Source organism: Acomys minous, assembly GCF_964271855.1.
Source record: "Acomys minous genome assembly, chromosome: 16".
Classification (NCBI taxonomy): Eukaryota; Metazoa; Chordata; class Mammalia; order Rodentia; family Muridae; genus Acomys; species Acomys minous.
This window is the reverse complement of record NC_140498.1, coordinates 24,405,314-24,425,410: the sequence shown is the minus strand read 5'-3', so window position 1 is coordinate 24,425,410 and position 20,097 is coordinate 24,405,314. Positions and strand designations below refer to the sequence as shown.

At 46.5% G+C, this 20,097-nt stretch overlaps 1 protein-coding gene across 3 annotated transcripts in view; it reads right to left on the bottom strand.

Annotated features, from left to right (window-relative positions):
- Positions 1-2,391: 2,391 nt before the first annotated feature.
- Positions 2,392-20,097, bottom strand: part of CYFIP2 (cytoplasmic FMR1 interacting protein 2) — a 126,528-nt gene continuing 108,822 nt past the window's right edge. For all 3 annotated transcript variants that reach the window (XM_084763956.1, XM_084763955.1, XM_084763957.1), the window contains 5 exons: positions 17,609-17,681; positions 16,788-16,882; positions 9,346-9,584; positions 7,489-7,636; positions 2,392-5,144 (listed from right to left, as the gene is read on the bottom strand). In XM_084763956.1, the coding sequence (XP_084620082.1) occupies positions 4,977-5,144; positions 7,489-7,636; positions 9,346-9,584; positions 16,788-16,882; positions 17,609-17,681 (723 nt within the window). In that variant the 3' untranslated portion in view covers positions 2,392-4,976. The remainder of the gene's footprint in view (positions 5,145-7,488; positions 7,637-9,345; positions 9,585-16,787; positions 16,883-17,608; positions 17,682-20,097) is intronic.

Sequence of the window (20,097 nt, the reverse complement as noted above, 5' to 3'; positions counted from 1 at the left end):
TGTATGCCACCATGCTTGGCTTTTCACAGAGATGCTTGAGACCTGAACAAAAATGCTCGTGCATGTGAGGCAAACATTTGCTGAGTAAGCCACCTCCCTACTTCCTTCCTGGCTTTTATTTTCGATAGAGTGTTCTAGGTCTTGGGGAACTACTTTTTTGGGCTCAGTTTGGGCATCTGTATTTCTTGTGTCCGTGTTGTCTCTTTTCAGATTAGGGAAGGCTGGATCCTCTCCCTCTTCTCTAATGTTTACTGAACATTCTCATTCATTCTTTCCCTCCTTTCCTCCCTCTTTTCTTTCTTTTCAACCCATTTTTTCATATATTTCTCAACATTTGTTTTAATGATTTTATTTGTATATTCCTGTAGTTCGCTGAACTCCTTGGAGAGAATTTTCAAAATTCTTTATATTGACCCCTTTCTTTGGGTCATCTGTGGGAGCTTCATTAGTTTTTTTTGTGGGTGGCATTGATTTCCTGAGAGTCTGTAACCTTGCATCCTTACACTGGTACCTGAAAGTCTGAGAAAACTGCCCTCTCCTAAGCAACTCTTGGAGAATAACCACACAGGAAACATGCTAATTCAAATACGTGGCAGTATGAGGCATCATCCATACAAAAATGACAATTTTTGGAGGTAGTTGTGAGAAGGATTTTGTGTTTCTTAGCCAGGCCCCTCAAAGGACACAGTTGGGAAGCCATCTAGAATTAGGGATGGGAAGTCATCAAGAACGAGAACTGGGGGTTGGAGAGAAGACTCAGCAGTTAAGAGGGCTGGCTGCTCTTCCAGAGAACCTGAGATCAATTCCCAGCAACCACATTGTGGTTCAGACCATCTGTAATGAGATCTACTGCCCTCTTCTGGCCTGCAGGCACACGTGCAGGCAGAACACTATACACATATTTAAAAAAGGAGAAGGAGAAGGAGAAGAAGAAAGATGAGAGCTGGAAGGGACTAAATTGGAAACCAGGGTCCTCCGAGCTTGAAGATTGGCCCAGGTCACAGCAGCAAGGCAATCACTGATGGCTCTTGTATGCAGCTGACATAGATGGTTATTACAGAATCTGGAATCTGGGGCTCTGTGAAATGTGAGTCCCCAAGTCCCTGATGCTTGTTTAAACACATCTTTCTAATTGCTATATAATCAGTGCATTCCTGATGAAAGCAAAGACTTTCCAGAAATTAGTCCTGCTTGCACTGGGGACTTGGCAGTTGTTTGCTGGGCTGCCTCCTGATACCACTCTGGTCACTCTTACTTCCCTAGAGTCCTGAATGCTCACTGAACAAACTTCCAAATCTAATCTGGGGGGAATCTGGTCTGAGGATTATCCCAGGCTTTGGATCTCTCTCAAAATTCCAGCTTCGCTACTTGGTATCTGTGTGAAAAGAAATACAGTTTCCCATACTTCTGTGAAAAAAAATGTGCATAAAGTATGTGGCCCACAGTGATGGCAGATGCTTGAAGAAGTGGTTAGCTTTAGCAGAGCACCTATATACAATAAGCTTCACCAAACATTAGTCTCCATCCTTTCCTCTCAAAACTGTCGCATGCAAAGAGACGAATCATTCCCAAGAGCAGGAGTCAACGTCCTCTCTTGCCCAGCGCCAAGCACTTATTTGTTTTCTTTGGGCACTTCTGTGTGTGGTGTGCATGTGTATATGCATGCACTGTTTGTGATCATGTGTGAAAGTGTGTGCATACACGGGCTGGAAGTTGATAGAGGAATCACACCTGATAGCTCTTCAGCCTTCTTTATTGAGAGAGAGTGTCTCTCGATCAAACCCAGAGCTCAGCGGCATGGTAGACGGACTAGTTTGCCTTCCTCTGGGGATCCTCTGTTCAACCTCTTGAGGCTGGAATCATGGATGATGGGCTGTTCCCAGCTGGCATTTCTGTGAGTTTCTGTGGATCTGAACTCCAGTCTTCATGCTTGGCTCAGGAAATATTTTAACCACTGAGTAATGTTCCAGACCCCAGATCAGAGCGATCTATCTATCTGTCTGTCTATCTATCTATCTATCTATCATCAAGATATCTATTTATTTAATCTATCTTTGATTTTTTTAAGATAGGGTTTCTCTGTGAAGCTTTGGCTGTTCTAGAACTTGCTCTGTAGACCAGGCTGGCCTTGAACTCACCTAGCTCTGCCTGTCTCTGCCTCCCAAGTACTGGGACTAAAGGCAAGCGTCATCACTGCCCAGATACCGGTTTTTTTTTTAAAGCTTATAATTCCTTGAGTTAACAAAGAAAATAACTTATTTATTTAGGGTAGATATATGTGCTATATTGTAATTTTCTTTCATTTTCTTTGTCTAGACATTAGTTTCAATGTGGCTTCCATAGATCAATGAAGATTGGAATGTGGCCAAGAAACTAGGACAAAGATGCTGGTTTGACTAGTTTGGAAGCGGTTTTAATGGAGATGAAAATGTTTTATCAACTCAACACAGGTACCCCCAAAATACAAATCAAAATATCATCTTCAGCTGCATAGCAAATATGATTTAAGAATTCAACATCATTATTTGATCACAAGCGTAAATATAAGTTCACCATAAATAAATGTAAATTCATTGTACAAAAATCCCCAACAACTCTTAATACAAATATGGTACACATTTGACAGTTTCTGAAACAGAATTCTTTTTTAAAACATTTTAAAATCTAAGCTTTTTTCTTCATTTTTAAATACATTTTAAAAAAATCAAAAAGGGGGCAGGGACAAGGACCACTAGAGAGGAAAGAATATTAAAGTTGTCCAGTGTCCACAGACAAGTGCTGAGGAAACGAAATCTCTGTCCTCAAAGTGAGGACCTTAATTTATTGGGATCAAATCTCTTGAGGCGACTATGACTCTTCCCAGAGGGTCAACTGTTGGGGGTCAGGAGTGCAGGGTGGGAGAGATGGGGTGCCAGAAAGGCAGTCTTATGAAGTGAAGATCTCTAGAGAGCAGTGATTCCAGAGTGTAAAATCTGAGAGATTAACTCTTTCCAGCCAGGGCAAAAGATTTGGAAGGGGCCAATTTGCCTCTGGGATACATCTATGGTCATCAAAAGAGAGAAAACAAAAACAAAAAAAAAACAAAAACAAAAACGATCCGACTAGGAATTAACCAGCCAGCTTCCATTTTCAAACCACGCCCCTACACTACGAAGGACTCCTAGTCTCACTCTGAGAGACCTCAGCACCCAGAGCTAGTGGAGGTGCCCCCTCTAACAGCCGGGCCTCTGAATCTGTGCTACATAGTAAAGCAACCGGGGAGGTGCAGATCTTCTGGCTCTGTTCCCAGAGATTCAGACTTCATGTCCAGAAATGAACACTCAAGTGTACAATCCTCAAAGGTTCTAATTTATGTGACCTCACTGGAGGACGTCGCTGTGTCTCTCAAATGCGCTGGTTGTGTACATCTCCTCTGTGCTCTGTGTGGTTAAAAATGGTAACGGGTGCCAGTCACCTTCCTGAGGGAGGGCATGGTTAGTCCTCTGCCTTCTCTCTGCCTCCCTAGGCTGGTAGAGGAGTAGCTCTCATCCACTTCCTATGTTTTTGGGGGCTCAGGGGTATGGCTTCCCTCTGCAGGTCAGAAGACTAGCCCTGGATGGAGTCACTCATCTCCTTCAAGATCTGCAATGTGTGGAGATTCTGCAGGGAGGGGGGGCGGTTTACTTAGTCTGGGAAACAGAAGTTAATACCCCTGTGAGAGGAACTCTGCCCCAGCACTGAGCTCCAGTAAAAGAAAGAGACTAGGAAGATGAGAGCAAAAGAATAAGACAGTCCAAGAATCTTTCAGCAGCTGACGGGATTAAAATTCCAGTTTGCTCAAAGACTTTTTTTTTTTGGCCGGGGGTGGGGAGGGTGGGTGGGTTGAGGGGGCGGAGCGAGGGGGGAGTTAGAGGGTGGGTCTCAGGATTGAAAGCTTGTTGACAAGGACTTTTCCTGTCTCCAAGATATTTTAGGCATCTGTTGAAGTAACCCTTTAAGATTTCCTTTTTGGAGGGGGCAATTTTCCTGGATGAGATTCTGTGTTAAGCAGTCGCCAGTTTGGTCACTGGCTAATGCTGTGTGTAGTGCCATGACTGACCTGTCCATCCCATGTGGACCAGTGTGGACCAGGGGCGCCTCGTCTTCCCACCCTGCAGATAAGGTCTAACATCTCTCTTTTGGGATCTGGAGTTTTGGCCTGTGCTGCCAGATATTTGCTTCTGCAAGATAGGCCTGGCCATTTTCTTCACCTAGTTCCACTCAGTGTGATTGGTTTTTAAAAAGCATGATTTTCTTCTCTCTAGGACTGTTCTGCAAGGAAGAACTAGGGTGGGCCTTGGAGAGATTGTGAAAGGTCCCGGTCAACATCATCTATTGTCTTGACAGATTAAAACTTCTTCCTGGTTCACCGGGGGGGTCAAACCTTGGTGGTGGAATCCATACCATCTAGAGCATGAAGCCATTGTGACCAGGGACCTGGAGGGGAAAGCCACCGAAGACGAGCCAGGGAGCTGAGGCACCCAACTGGGTCAGGCTTATATCCCTGCTATGGCTACATCCTCTTCTTAGTCTCTAAGATTAGAGTGCTTGACCAAATACGGATACAGGGTAAGAAGTGATGATGTTGGGAGGTGGTCTTGGGAAGCAATCACAGATGGGGTAGGCAGCTGCAGGATGGAAACAGTAGCTCTTAGATACAGTTAGGGTGGGGAAGAAGAAGAAGAAGAAGAAGAAGAAGAGCACACACTGCCCTGTGTTTTTGTTGTTTCTCACTTACACTATGGGAAACCCACCATGGAGGTATCATGGGAGAACATGCAGGAGCCCAGCCCATGAGAGTGTGCTGATGTGTTGGGGGAAGGTTTCTTTTCTGTCCAGGCCAGTCCCGTACAGTGTCAGCTGGACCTGCTGTAGGCTGACCACTGTGTTCTCAGTCCTGCTCCTCCTCCTCCTCCTCCTCCTCCTCCTCCAGGTTGAAGGTCTGCAGGACTTTCTGCCTAGCAGGTGGTGGCCAGTGACTGGTGGATCGGGGGCTGGAAGCAGCGCACGTGCTCCACAGTAGAGCTGTCCGTCTCCACGGACTTCATGTACTTGTTCAGGATGGCGAAAACCTCATTGTTCAAGATCTGGTACTTCCTGATGCGGTCAGCCATCTTCTTCAGGGGCTGTAAAAGGATGAGGGTGCTTAGGTTCGGATGGGAACAAAGGGAGAGGTGGAGAGGGGGCTGGTGTCCAGGTCCTTGGCATTTCAGTGGTCCTATTTCTCTATTCTTTAGAGGTCTCTATGGTTCCCAAATAAAAGGCTAAAGGTTACTTACAACCTTTGCAAGTTTCAAGGCTTACAATAAGGCTACCGTAATCAAAACAGTGCAGTACTGTTATGAAGACCAATGAAATAGGTTAGAAAGGAACTCTGTGTCGAGTCAAACGGCTCTGAACAGGATGACAAGACCCTGTGAAGCATGCGTGTGTCAGGGCAACCTTTCCAACACATGCTGGGAAGACTGGATATACCTGCATGCAGATGAGTGCCAGACTTAATCTTTTTGTTTTGTTTTTCGAGACAGGATTTCTCTTGTAGCCTTGGCTGTCCTGGACTCTGTAGACCAGGCTGGGCTTGAACTCACAGCGATCTGCCTACCTCTGCCTCCTGGGTGCTGGATTAAAGGCGAGCGCCACCACGCCCAGCTTTAGACTTAATTTTATATACTGTATCCAAGAATAAGTTGGACACAGATAAAAGACTTCAACATGAGTCAAATTATGAAGTGCGTGGAAGAAAGTGCAGGAGTAAATCTTTATGATGTTGGATTTGACAGTGATTTTTTTGTTTGTTTTGTTTTGTTTTGGGCTATGGCACCAAAGTCATCAGCAGCCAATGCAGAGTGAAATGAAGACCTCTGTGCATTAAAAGACACCATCAATGGAATGAAAGAGAGCACTTGTAAAACAGGTAGGAAATTGTTATTCTGAATACACAAAGTGCTATATAATACAGGGCGGGTAGGATGGCTCAGTGGGTAACAGTGCTTGACTCTGGAACTGACTCTGGTAAGTTGGCCTCAGACCTCCACACATGTGTTTTGGCAGGCATACTTCTCCAAACATACATGCATGCACACAAAGGAAATAAAGATGTGAAAAGCAGGAATTAAAATTTGGAGAAAAGACTTAAAGGCATTTCTCTACAGAAGATGTGCAAAGGCCCAATAATACCCAGAACATTATATTCTTGGGTGCTACTGGTGAGATGGCACAGTGGTGCATCCATCAGGGAAAACAGTATGATTGTACCTCAAGAAATTGAAGAGAATTACTAGATGGCCCAGCACTTAGACTTTGAGTGTATATTCCAAAAAAACTGGAAGGAGAGACTCAGTTGGGTGCCTTAGACACCTAAGTTCACAGCTATTTCTAGTCATTAAAGGTAAATGCAAGGCAAGGGTCCACTGGTGGGTTGTGCTTTTCAGAAGATGAAATGCTAGTTAACTATAAAAGATTGGGTTCTGACACACTGTAGCACGGATAAGCCTTATGAAATAGGCCAGCCACAAAATGACAGATACTGTGTTACTCTGCTTATATATAAGGTACAGAGAGTCCATAGATTCGTAGAGACAGAGAGAAAAATGGTGGTTGGCAGGAATTATTTAAGTGGACACAGAGTGTTAGCAGGAAACAGTGTAACTGACTGGGGCACTATGGTAATGATGGTGATGATGGGTACCTGACACTCTGAGGGTATTTAAAGTAACACTGAAATGCATACCAGGAAATGGTTACTTACAATAACCACAACCCTCAAAACCCTTCTTGTGACCCGTTAACACCGCTCCTCATGTTGTGGTGACCCCCAACCATAAAATTACTTCGTTGCTACTTCATAACTGTAATCTTGCTCCTGTTATGAATTGTAATGTGAATATCTGATGTGCAGGACACCCCATATGCCACCCCTGTGAAAAGGTCATTTGAACCCCTGCAGGGGTCATGACCCACAGGTTGAGAACCCCTGTGCTAGACACTCGCCTATGCCTCCATGCTGTGTGGTAGCAGCTGCTCCCTGTGTCTAGAGTCCCTGCAGGCCACTTGCCCCAAGTACTGCTTGCTGGCCATCCTCCCCATGCCCCAGCTCCCAGGAAGACTTCTGACCTTGCCCCTCCCATTGCTGTTTAGTTTAAGGGTTCTTTTTCTCACAACACCCACCCCCCTCCCAGTGCCTGCCACAGCTGTAGTGTCCAGAGGGCTGGGGCCGTGGTGGCCAGCACCAATAGGGTCTGCTTGGGACAGGGAGGGGACATTTGAGGCCAGGAATCCAGGCTTGCATCTCACGGTTATTACCCAATCTATCACAGCGTGTTACATACGGCAGGCCTTTCCCAAGCAGCTCCCCGATTCTGCGTGTCTGTGTGCAGACATCAGCCTGCATTAAGCATGTAAAACCTCTGCCTTCCTGAAGATGTGGCCGGCTGCCAGGCTGGGCCTCCCAGGCCAGCCATATCGGCTTACCACGTTCTTGATGATTTCATCCTTCCCGTCCTGTCTCTGCACCTTCAGCAGATGGTAGCAGAAATCAAACAGGTCAAAGCGCCGCTGCTGGCCCAGCAAGACGATGATGGAGCAGCCAGCCCAGTTCAAGCCGTCGCCAAAGCACTGCCTGGGGTTGGGGGGAAGCAAAGGGTGAGAAGCAGAGGAGAAACGTCCTCCTTATGAAACAAGTACAGCGGCTGAGGAGGCCTGCACAGGTTGGTTATGACCCTTTCCTTTGTAAAGGAGGTAGAAAGACGTATGAGGGTGGGTTTTGCGTTGTTTCTAGGGGTGTTGGTTACATTATGAGTCCTTCTAACCATAGAGGGGTGTTGAGCCCCAAGGAAACAACAGTCAGCTTGGAGAAAAAGATGATTTTAAAAAGAGTGCAACCAGACTCCCCCACCCCCACCCCTGTGTGTGTGTGTGTGTGTGTGTGTGTGTGTGTGTGTGTGTGTATACACATGTGTGGAGGCCAGAGATTGACGTCCGGTATCATCGTCAATTGGTCTCCACTTTCGCACACAGTCTCTCCCTAAATCGGGTTTGCCAACGTAGTAAGATTAGCTGGTCCATGAGCTTCCAGACAATCCTCCTGTCTCAGTGTGTGGAGTGTCAGGATTACAGGGGCGCATACTATCTCACTTGGCTTCTTTGAAATGCGTATTTTTAATCACGTGTCTGTGTATGGATGTGCACACATGCGTATGGATGTGCAGGTGCCCACAGGAGGCAGAGGCCAATGTCAACAGGTCCTCCTAGAACTGGACTTGTGGGAGCTGTGAATCATCTAAAATAGATACTAGGATCTGAATTCTCGTTCTCTGCAATAGCAGTACGGCGCTCTTAACCACTGAGCTGTCTCCCCAGCTCTTGCCCTGGCTTTTAAACATGCCTTCCGGTCCTTACAGCTTGTACTGAGGCATCTCTCCAACTCTAATCAGCCTTTGGGACTCACGCAGCCAATCACCAGTCAGGAGGCTGTGCTGGCTGCACAGGGTTAAGAGCAGGCATGGTGGGTTGGAGATAGGCCAAGAGAAGTCTACGGGGCTCTCATAAAGCCCTATGTAGGCCTCAATTCCTGAGAGACAAGTGGACGTCTGTAGGGTCGTCCTTATGTCATTTACTTTGTTCTAAAGCAGTAGACCAGGCGTTTTCCCGTTACAGGGTTGGAAGGACACAGCCCCACAGCTTGCTGGTCTTTCTCTTCCCATCTCAGCACTACTTCCCCAGGGAACCCTGATCAGCCCCTCTCCTCCCCTTCCTTCCCTGCTTCTAGTCCCCAAAGTTGCCTCTGCCACACCAGCAGCAGCATGCAGCTTGCCGGGTGCAGGAGGAAGGGGGGCGGGGCTCTGTTCCTCTTTCTCTGGTGGCAGGACTGGGTGATGCAAAAGGCACTGGTGAGGTGGATGCTGAGGCTGGCATTCACTGAACCCCTTCTTGCCTTTCGCCCTTCAGCCTCATTTCTGCTGACAGCCATGGACTGATTTTCCTGGCCTGCCTGCTCCCCTTCGTAGACCCCCATCTCAGATGCAGTCACAGCATCAGTTCGGGCCTGAGAATTCAGGCTTGACAACTCACCCAAGCTCCATCCTCTGGTGTCTACATCTCACCCTTGTCTCCAACTGGCCCCATCCGACACTTTGACACAGGTGCTTCTATATTCTGTTTGGCCCCTTTAACCTCTAGATGCCAAGAACAGTCCACTATTGCCATTCCCAGCTCAGTGACCAATAATGCTTGGTATCACTGGCGATGCCACTTCGGCTCCTGGCCTCTTTTTCTGGCTAGCCCCAGGCATCCCAGTGAGTGGTGAGGGAAGGGAGAGGGTGAACTCACTCAGCCGTGAACTCGTTGGTCCCCACCGGGATACAGTAGACAAACTGCATGGCGCTCCACAGCCGGTGGAACTCAACACACTCATCCACGTGCATGACGCCATTGGTGGGTGGCGGGCCCCTCCAGATGGGGTCCTGCAGGTAGCTCCGAATTCGGGTCAGGATGACCTCGAACATGGACAGGCCACAGCAGAGTCGCTCCTTGGTCAGCAGGTCACCCTCCCGAGCGATGGCGATTTGCTGGGATGGGAAGGGGATATTAACACTGCATCCACACCTGAGATCCCATCTGCCCCATTTGCATTAGAGAGTCCCAAACACTGGTGCTAGCCACATCTAGAACTTGTTCACTAGGACTGGTACCCTGCTCAGCAAGGCACTGAGTTTAAGAACCTGAGGGCATGAAGGCCTGTAACTGTCACTTGTGGCAAATAATACCCAGGCACCATCAATAGAAGACTGACTTTCGAAAGTTATCTAATCACATCCTGGTCTCAAAGGCTGGTTGGGGCAGAGGAGATGGCTCAGTGCAAGTACAAGGGCCCAAGTTCTATCCTCCAGAGCCCACATTAATAATCCAGGCATGATGTACGTGCCTGCAGTTGAGGCACTGGAGAGGCCAGGATGACTAATTAGGACTACTTCTGACTTCTGTGTACCTATCAGTTTTATAACGTAACACGACTAAGAGTGAGTGGCACACCAGGCTCCAGATGAGTGGTGACTCTTATACATTATTATTTCTGTTTCACAAATACGGAAACTGACGCTTAGAGGTGTAGCCAAGGGAAGGTCTAAAGCTTGAGTTCTGCTCAATGCACCTTAGTTTTACAAGTTAAATTATGAAGTGAAGTCAGTAAGTTGGAGAAAATGACACTACAGTCCGCTCAAACACGAGCAGCACGCCACAGATGAACAGTGCATACGGGTATGTGTGCGTGAGTGTGTGCGTGTGCATGTAGGAAACATTTAGAAGGAGTCAAGTTACTTGTGGGTACAGATGGACTGGGAGAAATGGGTGAGCTTTTCACTTTTAAAATAGTTTTTTGTACCATGGAATGTGCTAGAAGGAGCGTATGCTACTGTTTTAAAATTTGCCACTGACTTCAGAGAACTATTTTTGCTAGCTAGAAGCCCTTCTTTGACAGTGGCGAATGGTCTCTATTAGTAACTCAAACAAACTTCTCATCTGGTCCTGGCTACTGCATATCGAGTAATCAGACAGGCAGACAGGCACATCAAACACACGGACCGTGTCTCCCAACTGTCTGCGCCGGGAGTGAAAACATCTAAGAGCAAAGGTGCGGAAAGCCATCTGCAAAGCACATATTAAAATCCAAGGTCAGAGTCGGGTCTTTTCATCTGGGAACAAAGCTAAAGAAAGCTGGCTTCTGAGACAGCCCAGACCCACATGACACACATGGGATCGGCTCCCAGTGGGAGGAAGGGTTCTCAGGGGCCCATTCCACAGGGAACTGGAAGAGACCACCTGACCTCTGCTACAAAGCTCTCTTCCTTGGAGACGTTCCCCTCCCCCAACAACAGAGGGCAGCATCCAAGTGATTCCAGGGAAGGAAATAAAATCAGGAAGTAGAGCCTGTGATGAACATGGACTGGGAGTGTAGTTGTCATGGCAACTACAAGGTGAAACAGCTGAGGGAGAAAATGAGTTGGAGAAGAGTTGGCAGATAAGTGTTTGAAACACAAAGAGGAGGGCATCCTCCCTGATTCATGTAGAATCAACTGGATTCCATAGGCAGACACAGGTCATGACACGGGAGGCCACCCAAGCTGCCACCAGTAGCTAGAAAAAGCACTTGAAGGTATCATAAGCTTGGTCCCTGATTCTGTTCTATCTTGTGTTTACTCTGTTTCTGATCAGCTCTTCACATGCGAAAAACATGGTGCCCTGAAGATGAGCAGTAAAGAACTCATGCAGGTTCTCGTCATCAGCAAGTTGAGGGACTTCTGACATTCTAATTAGTCTGCTGTCTGTCTGAATTCTGAATCAGGCAGCATCTGAGGACCCTGGTTTGAGGGTGAGTAGGTAAAAACATTGGCAAATGATTTGTATAAAACCTGTGGTTTGACTTTCAGCGCCCCATCCACTAAAGCCAATGAAAGGGGCTTTGTCCCCTCTCTCTAAGGAAATGTTCACCTTTCCACTTCTTTCTGTCAACCACAAAAGTAATATACATTCACTGGGTAAAATTTAAGGAAAAAATTTAAATAACATGTAAGAAAGACAATATTCCACTCACCCCATTACCCAGAGATAGATGAGCTTTCTTAAAACACAGATATATGAAGACTGTTTGCAGTTATGAATATGTATACGTGTACATATATAGAAGATCATCTATATTACATTTTCCCGTAACATATCTCTAATTTAGAAACTCATTTCCATAATACATTCAGTGCCATGGTATTCAGATCGCTATCTAAAAACAGCCTCTGATAAATGTATTTAGTTCTCTACCCTCGCTGGTTACTTTAAATTGTTCGCAGATCTTCAATGTTGGGGACAATACTAAAGCAACTGCCGGTGGACACAACATTTTGTGAGCATTGTGTCCTGTCAGGTTGTTGGGTAACTCTCTAGTCTTAGTGGGCGTCAGCGAATGTAAATATTTTAAAAGGTTTTGCTAGCTGGATGGTAGTGGAGAATGTCTTTAATCCCAGCACTCGGGAGGCAGAGGCCGGGGGAATCTCTGTGAGCTGGAGGTCAGCCAGGTGTACAGATCAAGTTCCAGAACAGCCAAGGCTACACGGAAAAACTCTGTCTCAAAAAGCAAAACAAACAAAAAAGTGTTTTGCCGTATAATAGTGAATGAGCCTCAAGCTGGTTGGCCAAATAAGTTCCCAAGTGATGCCCATTGGCAGTACTCTCACCATTCAAGTGCTCTAAAGAAAAATACCTTTACCAAATGGAGAGAGGAGAAAACTACCTTGACCTTGGCATTCACACTTCACACAGATTTCTGGCATTGCTGAACTTTTTCTGCTTGTTGGCATTTCCTTTTAATGTGATTGTTTTTGCCTTTTTCTTTTTAAAGTATATCATTTTCTGTGTGCAAGTATTGCTTTGCATGTGGAGGTCAGAGGTCAACTTTGGGCCCCGTTATCTGATCTTTGTCTATTTTTTGAGACAGGGTCTATTACTCAACTTGGAGCTTGCTGCATTGGCTAGGCTGGCTGCCAGCAAACCCCTGAGATATGCCTGTCCCCTTCTCTGCTGCTGGGGTGACAGGTGTGTCACCACCTCTGGTTTCTACGTGGGTGCTGGGGATCTGAACACAGGTCTTCATGCTTGCACAGAAAGCACTTCACCCAGTGAATGATGGATGATTCCAGCCCTCATTGACTTTTTATATGAAAAAAAAAAAGCCATCTAGTATTTAATGCAAATTCAGCCAGCTTGTGGTCTGTTCTAACGTGTAAAGGGTGGTGCTTAAAGGAGCCCAGGTGTCTTTTTGGCTCCTCTACCTCTTTCATGGAGAACTCCGATTACATGAAATACCCGATCACATGCATAGATTCTCAATATTCTTTCCTATGGCCCTTTGCATCATCTGGAATTCTGATTTATCCCTTATGAGTCAGGGAATGCAGACCCTGCCACATTCTGTGCGTGTGGGGGTACACACACATGTAAATTTGCTAACTTTCCCTCAGACATCAATGAGGACAGGCTTTCCTGCCATTTCCTCTGTAACATGCAAACAGCTGAGCCCTGAAAGTGCAGGTAAATTCAGACAGAAAGCAGACACGAACCACTACCCTGAGTGCTTGGGAAGAAAACAAGGCACATAATAATTTTACCAAGAGGAATATCAGCAAAGTTCACCCCAGTTTGCTCAGAAACAAAAGCAGACAACATGCTGCTCAGGCCTCTGGTTCAAATCTGCCTCAACAGTTTCCTCTTTTTTCCCCTGACCCAGACACAGCAGAGAAAAAGGTCCAGCAGGGAAGACCTAGCCTCAGTGTTCCTAATTTGTTACATAGGTTTTGGCTCAGAGGACAACTTGCATCGAGTGATCCCTTCCTTCTATCATGTGGGGCCTGGTGCTCAAACAGCCTGGGTAGGCTTGGTGGCAAATGCCTTCACCTACCGAGCCATCTCACTGGCCCAAAGCTTTCTTTTTTAATTTAGCTTTCTTTCTCACATATCACCTACACACACTGACGAGGAACAGTGTCCCTTGATCCTGCCTTGTAATATTGTCTCCATCCCTCTTTTTCACCTCCTAGTAATCCCTCATTCTACTTCCAGACCCCATCATAGAATTAGACTCTTTCCTGAGAAGTAGGGCAGCTTAGCAGACTGGCAAGTCCTCTCTCACTAGGCTCCTGTTTAACGTTCAACACTGGATAAACTGAGATTTCAGTCAGTTGCAAGGCAGTGGCGTGCACAGCTGTTAGTGGGAACACAAGCCCCTCAGGCTCATAGAGCTGCATTCTTTCAGGATGACACTCCGAGGGCAGCAGGCCTGCCAGCCTGCCACTGGCTTGGGGGATTTCTCCCTAAAAGGAAATCGTTTTAGAGAATTTCCTCTGTCCAACCTCTGCTGCCAAACAAGTGGGAAGACTTTACAGTGTCCGAGCTCCCTGCTGTGAGCCAAAGACCCAACCACCTCCTATGGTTAGTCCTATGGTTTACAGTGGGAGCCTGATGTGGTGGCCTCTCAGATTGACACCTATGCAGATGGGACTTCGGGCATTATGGAGAGTGGCTCCCTCTTGCCCTCTGCTGAGAGGGTGGGCTCTTCTGACCATGGTGATAAGCTCAGGAAGAATCCTGAGTCCAAGGGTGGCTTTAAATCCTGAGCTGCAATGGTAGTCAGCGTGACTAGCAAAACAAAGCAACTGGGTCATCTCTATAGTGTCCCACGCCTCCTCATCCCCTGCCTACCTCCAAATGGGAGGCCCACTTACATCAACTTGAAGGGAAACAGAAGCAGACATTTTGGTGCCTCTCTGCCCGCCCGCCCCCCCCCCCCATTTCTCCTCTGTCCTGCCTCCATACAGAGTCTGCGAGTGCTCTGAAGGCAAGCATCCTCTCTTACTCAATTCATTGTCCATAGTAACTGGCACCATTTTTAAAAAGTTATTTCTTACAGATTCAGCATGAGTCCAGGCAACTTTGAAGACATTAGAACATAACAGATAAAACTCAAATCATTGTTGATTCTGCATCCTCCCATCCAGTCTCTCGCCCTGTCTTACTTCAGAGGTCACCACCATGGTGCACAGGTGTGCTGGCTGGTGGTATGTCAACGTGACACAAGCTAAAGTCCTATCAGAGAATAGGGAACCTTAATTAAGAAAATGCCGCCATAAGACTGGACTGTAGTAATTAAACACCACCGAACAAAATAACCCAATTGAGAAATGGGGCTCAGAACTAAACAGAGAATTCTCAACAGAGGAATATTGAATGACTGAGAAACACTTAAAGAAATGCTCAACCTCCTTAGTCATCAGAGAAATACAAATCAAAATGACACTGAGATTCCATCAGAATGGCTAAGATCAAAAATTCAAGCGACACTACATGCTGGCAAGGATGTGGAGAAAGAGGAACACTCCTTTATTGCTGGTGGGAATGCAAACTAGTACAACCACCTTGGAAATCTATCTGGCACTTTCTCAGAAAAATGGGAGTAGGGCTTCCTCAAGACCCAGCTATTCCACTCCTTGGAATATACCCAGAAAATACTCCATCACACAACTGGGACATATGCTCAACCATGTTCATAGCTGCCTTATTCATAATAGCCACAACATGGAAACAGCCTAAGTGTCCCTCAGTAGAAGAATGGATAAAGAAACTGTGGTACATTTACACTATGGAATACTATTCAGCTAGTAAAAACAAGGAATTCCTGAAATTTGTGGACAAATGATTTAAACTAGAAATTATAATGAGTTCACCCAGAAGCAGAAAGTCAAATGGTATATACTCACTTATATTGAGACACTAGCCCAAGGGGCATGTCCCATGAAAGTCTTCACATACCAGGAAAGTGAGTCAGAGGGGAGGACATCCTATTGGGACTTTAGGTGAGAGAAGCATAGGAGAATGGGGAAATAGAAGGACCCAGAGGGTCCTAGAAACCTACAAGAATATTATGACGCACAGATCTGGGTCCAGGGGTCCTGCTCAAATTATGGCACCAGCCAAGGACAATATAGGCAGTAAACTTTGAACCCCTACCCAGATCTAGCTGATGGACAAGACATTCTCCACCGTTGAGTGGAGAGTGGAGACTGACTTTCACAGAACTCTGGTGCCCCATTTTTGACCATGTCCCCTTGATGGGGAGGCCTGGCGGCACTCAGAGGAAGGATAGCAGGCTATCAAGAAGAGACTTGATACCCTATGAGCATATACAGGAGGAAGATGTCCCCCTCAGTCACAGACATAGGGGAGGAGACTAGGGGGAAAGTGGGAGGGAGGAAGGGAGGATACAAGAGATGGGCTAACAATTGAGATGTAATATGAATAAATTAATAAAATATTTTTTAAAAAGATTGGACTGCAGGTAAGCCTGTAGGGCATCTTCATAATTAGTAATTGATGGGGGAGGACCCAGCCCACTATGGAGCAGATCACCATCCCTGGGCTAGTGGCTTTGGGTTCTATAAAAAAAGGCAGGCTGAGCAAGCCATAAAGAGCAAGGCAGAAAGCAGCACTCCTCCATGGCCTCTGCACCAGCTCCTGCCTCCACACTCCTGCCCGGACTTTCTTTAACAATGAACAAGGATATGGAAGTATAAGCCAAACAAACCTTTCCTCCTGCTGTGTTTTGTCACAGCAAAAGAAACCCTGAGGCAATTGGGTTTGGAACATTCCAGAAGTTCTTAGGGGACATTTTACTTACATGCTTTTGGTGTGTGGATGTTTTGAAAATGCTATGGGAAATGTAACTTGAATTTAAGATCTAGACACATTGATTGGTGCAGTTAAATGTAATTTTTCCTTTCCATCCTTATGGATTTAAGAACGCCGAATCTACCAGCACAGTGTGCCTACACAGGATGCCGCACATAGCCGGACCAACACCTTGCAGACAACAAACCATGTGGCCCCAGCTTCTCCTGATCTTGGGTTTCTTGAGAAAGATACCTGGATGTGAAATGTGGACTCACGAGTGTGTGGAGTTTTAATTTTGATAGACCGTGTTGCAGAATTCCTAGCACCTGGCAGGGGAGTGATGGGTACCATTTTATGTAGATCCCCTTCCCTCTTTCTTAGCATCACTCACAACAGTGGATGGAGAAGAAAGAACTCAAGCCCAAGAGGAAATAAACCTCATCCCAGCCTGCATGGTACTGGACATACTCTTCCCTTCTATGTGCCTCAGTTTCCCTATGTAAAATGATGAGGGTAGACCCCCAAACTCTCCATCCTTTGGGCTCACAATACAAGGTTTGTACCTGAGGTGTCCCCAGCCGCTCTATCAGGGGGACCAGGTGAAGTGGGGCGTATTTGGCTTCCAGGCGCTTCATTCGGACTTCCAGGCGCTCCCCCTCTGCAGAAGGGACAAAGGAAGAGAAAGAGTGTGTAGTTTGGGGAGGAAGACTTCTCCCTGATGCTGTCACTGCACCCCCAAACTTAGAGCATGCAGAACTTTCTCCTTGATTCTGCAGGCTGTGGTGGGATCCTCATGAAGGATTATCTCCCTATGAGCTTGCATCAATGACAGAACCATCTGTCTAGTGAACCGGTGAGTTCCCTATCACTTGAGGAGTTGACTCCAAGGCTAGATTGTGTGACATGGTATGGCTAACCTCAAAAGAAAAAGGCCTAGGGTGCCACTTCCAATCCCTTAATGATTCCACAGGCATCCAAAACTTTAAGCTCCTTCCCGGATGACTGCAGTCTGAGTTGACTGGGATTAGGAAGTGAGCATAGGGTAGGGGAACTGTGAAGACCTGAGTTCAAATCTCCAGAAGCATATAAAAGGTGGACAAAGTAGCGTGCGTCTGTAATCCTGACACTCTATGGCAAAGATGGTAGGTAGAGTCAGGAGACTTTCTAGAGGTTTGTAGGTCAACTAGCCAGGGACACACAGTGGCAAACAACAAAGAGACCGTGTTTCAAACAAACTGAAAAGTGAAGATGACCATCAGTGGTTGTCCTCTGACCTCCATGTGCATCCTATGGCACATACGTGTCCGTATGTATACTGATATTTTCTTAAGTGAGTACTAATTCAAATGCAAGAGGGCTGGTGATGCCACTGCTGGCTTCTTACCTTTGATGTAGACTCGGGGCAGGATGTTTTGGAAGGGCGCAGCATGGAGCAGATCGCAGACTTCCTCCTGAGACTGAAGAGACAGGCAGGGAGAGGAAGTGAAAATGATTTTCAAGTTATATTAGATAGAATTCACTCCTAAAATCATGACCCCCCAGTTCTGTTGGCTCTAGTGTCCAATCCTGGGTTACTCTCATTGGCAGCATGACCCGGTCAATTGGTTTGTAAACCTAACTTATTGGTTTCTCTGAGTCTATTTATTGTCACAATGAGGATGGGATCAGAATCTGGCTCAACAGGCTGCTGTGAGGACCAAGAAAATCTGAAGCTGCATAGCTCAGTCCTAGCTGATGAAAGCCCAACACATTTTTTTAAAACCATCATCCTATAAGGACTTTGCTGAATAAGATGGATGAATGATAGAGGGACCAGACAAAGCTGAGGGCTACAGGATAGAAGATGTGAGCTGGGACACAGTTGGGTGTGGGGTGGGGAAGATGTAGATGTCTCAGGTGGTCAAGTGCTTGATCTGAGTTTGAGCCCCAGCACTTCTGTAGAAAGCCAAGTATGATTGCTTGTGCATATAATCCCAGCATTGGTGAGACACGCAGGCAGATTCCAGGCACTCGCTGGATAGCTAGGCTGGTCTACTTAGTGAGCTACCTTATCCCAAAGGTCTATATCCCTAGAGTATTTTTTATCATGTTACACACCAACTGTAGGGGCTCATGGGCTTCCTCCAGCCCAGGTATGGATGAAGCCCTCCATCCTGGGCATCTGGAAGAGCAGCAGTGAGGGGAATCCTGAAATACCTTCCTGAAAACTGTAAATCACTCCACATTCCTTCTGCATCCCCCTTTCAGCATCCCCGCAGGTGATACTTTCGACTATCCCTTAGACGTTGACTTTCTCCCCAGCTCTCATCACTCAGTAACGCTCAGTACCTTCCATCTTCTAAGCCCGTGCTTCCATCCAGACTTCGATGCACAGACACTTGACTCCTTGCTGGAGTCTCACTGACCACACCTGTAAGGCCGGCCCCCTCCCCTTCCCCCTCCCCCTCTGCCAAGCCCTTGCTCACAGAAGGGCACAGGAATCTCACGTCTTTCACTTCTTTTGCTCTCAAGTGCAGTTAACCTATGTTCTGTTGACCCATGTCTCTCTCAACGCTTTCCTCATTGGCTATTCTAACACTATTTACTCTTTCAGGACCGTGTTGAAGTATCTCTATTTTTAATCTTAGTCCCAGCAATAACTTATGATTAAATGCCTTGCGTATGATAATTGATCGATGACCACTTAAGTGGGTAAATGTTTGTTACCTCACATGAATAAATGAAGTCATCTGTCCACATGATCGTTACCCAATCATGCAGATTTCCATCCATCCATCCATCCATCCATCCATCCATCCATCCATCCACTCACCCAGCAGATATTTACAAGACACCAGGCATGGTTCTAGGCTATGCAAAGATGATGTTGAACAAGTTAGACTACATCTTTGCTCTCATGCCACCTAAATTCATGTAAAGATTTATGGACACAAAGAAAACTTGAGATAGTGATCGCTCACGAGAGGGACTGAGAAGCAGGCAAGAGTTAATTTGGAAGGAGTAAAAAAGCTAAACACAGGATGGCTGTGGGGGAAGCTAGCCATATAGATTTAGGCGAGCTTTCCAGTGCAAAGGCTGTGGGCAGCCAATAAGCTGAAGTAGAGCCACAAAGAGAGCCACAGTACATGCACACTGCATGAGGTTCTAAAGGGTGGGGAGCAATGACATCATGTGGGGCCTTGATGGCACGGCTTAATTATAGATTTCTCAGTGTAGAGGGGAGCTATTTAAGTCACTGCAAGTACACGTCACCCTGTCACCCGTCATCACACAGTCACAGTCTTGTCTTTCTTACACAAAGTTCCTTTGCCCTTAAGCATGCCACTAGAAGGCTGTCCGCTCCCTGAATCGTCAAGTTCTCCTCCCTTCATGTGGACAAACTGATGCCACCTGAGAGCTCAGAGAAGAAAAAGAAGGCTCTAGAAGAACAAAGCAGCACCGCAGTTCATTTTACATATCAAACTTTGACTCTGTGGGAGATGAAGGCATTTCCTTTTCCCATTTTGAAGCCTTGTCTTCCCCAAGCGTGCAGTCTAGAGGACAAGGGAATCTTGCATGTGGCTGTCCTCCTTACGTCTTTTCTACTTGGCAGTGCTGGTTGTCTAGGGGGGTGAGAAGTGGGGAGTAGAAGAAGGAAGGTCCCAGAGGAGGAACTAAATAGCCATTTGCATAATGAGGCGGCCCCACACCTTGTGTGGGAGGTACTTGTTTGCTGTTCATTAGCTGAGATCATTGCCACAGATAGAAACAGCCAGTGGGCACAGACAAAGGCCTGTGTGAAGGACAGAACAAGCGGCAATTGTGCGGCCAGGGCTGACGGCTGGCTTCCCTCGCCTCTGATCAGTGTCTCAAGGCAACCGTCAGGAGCCCACC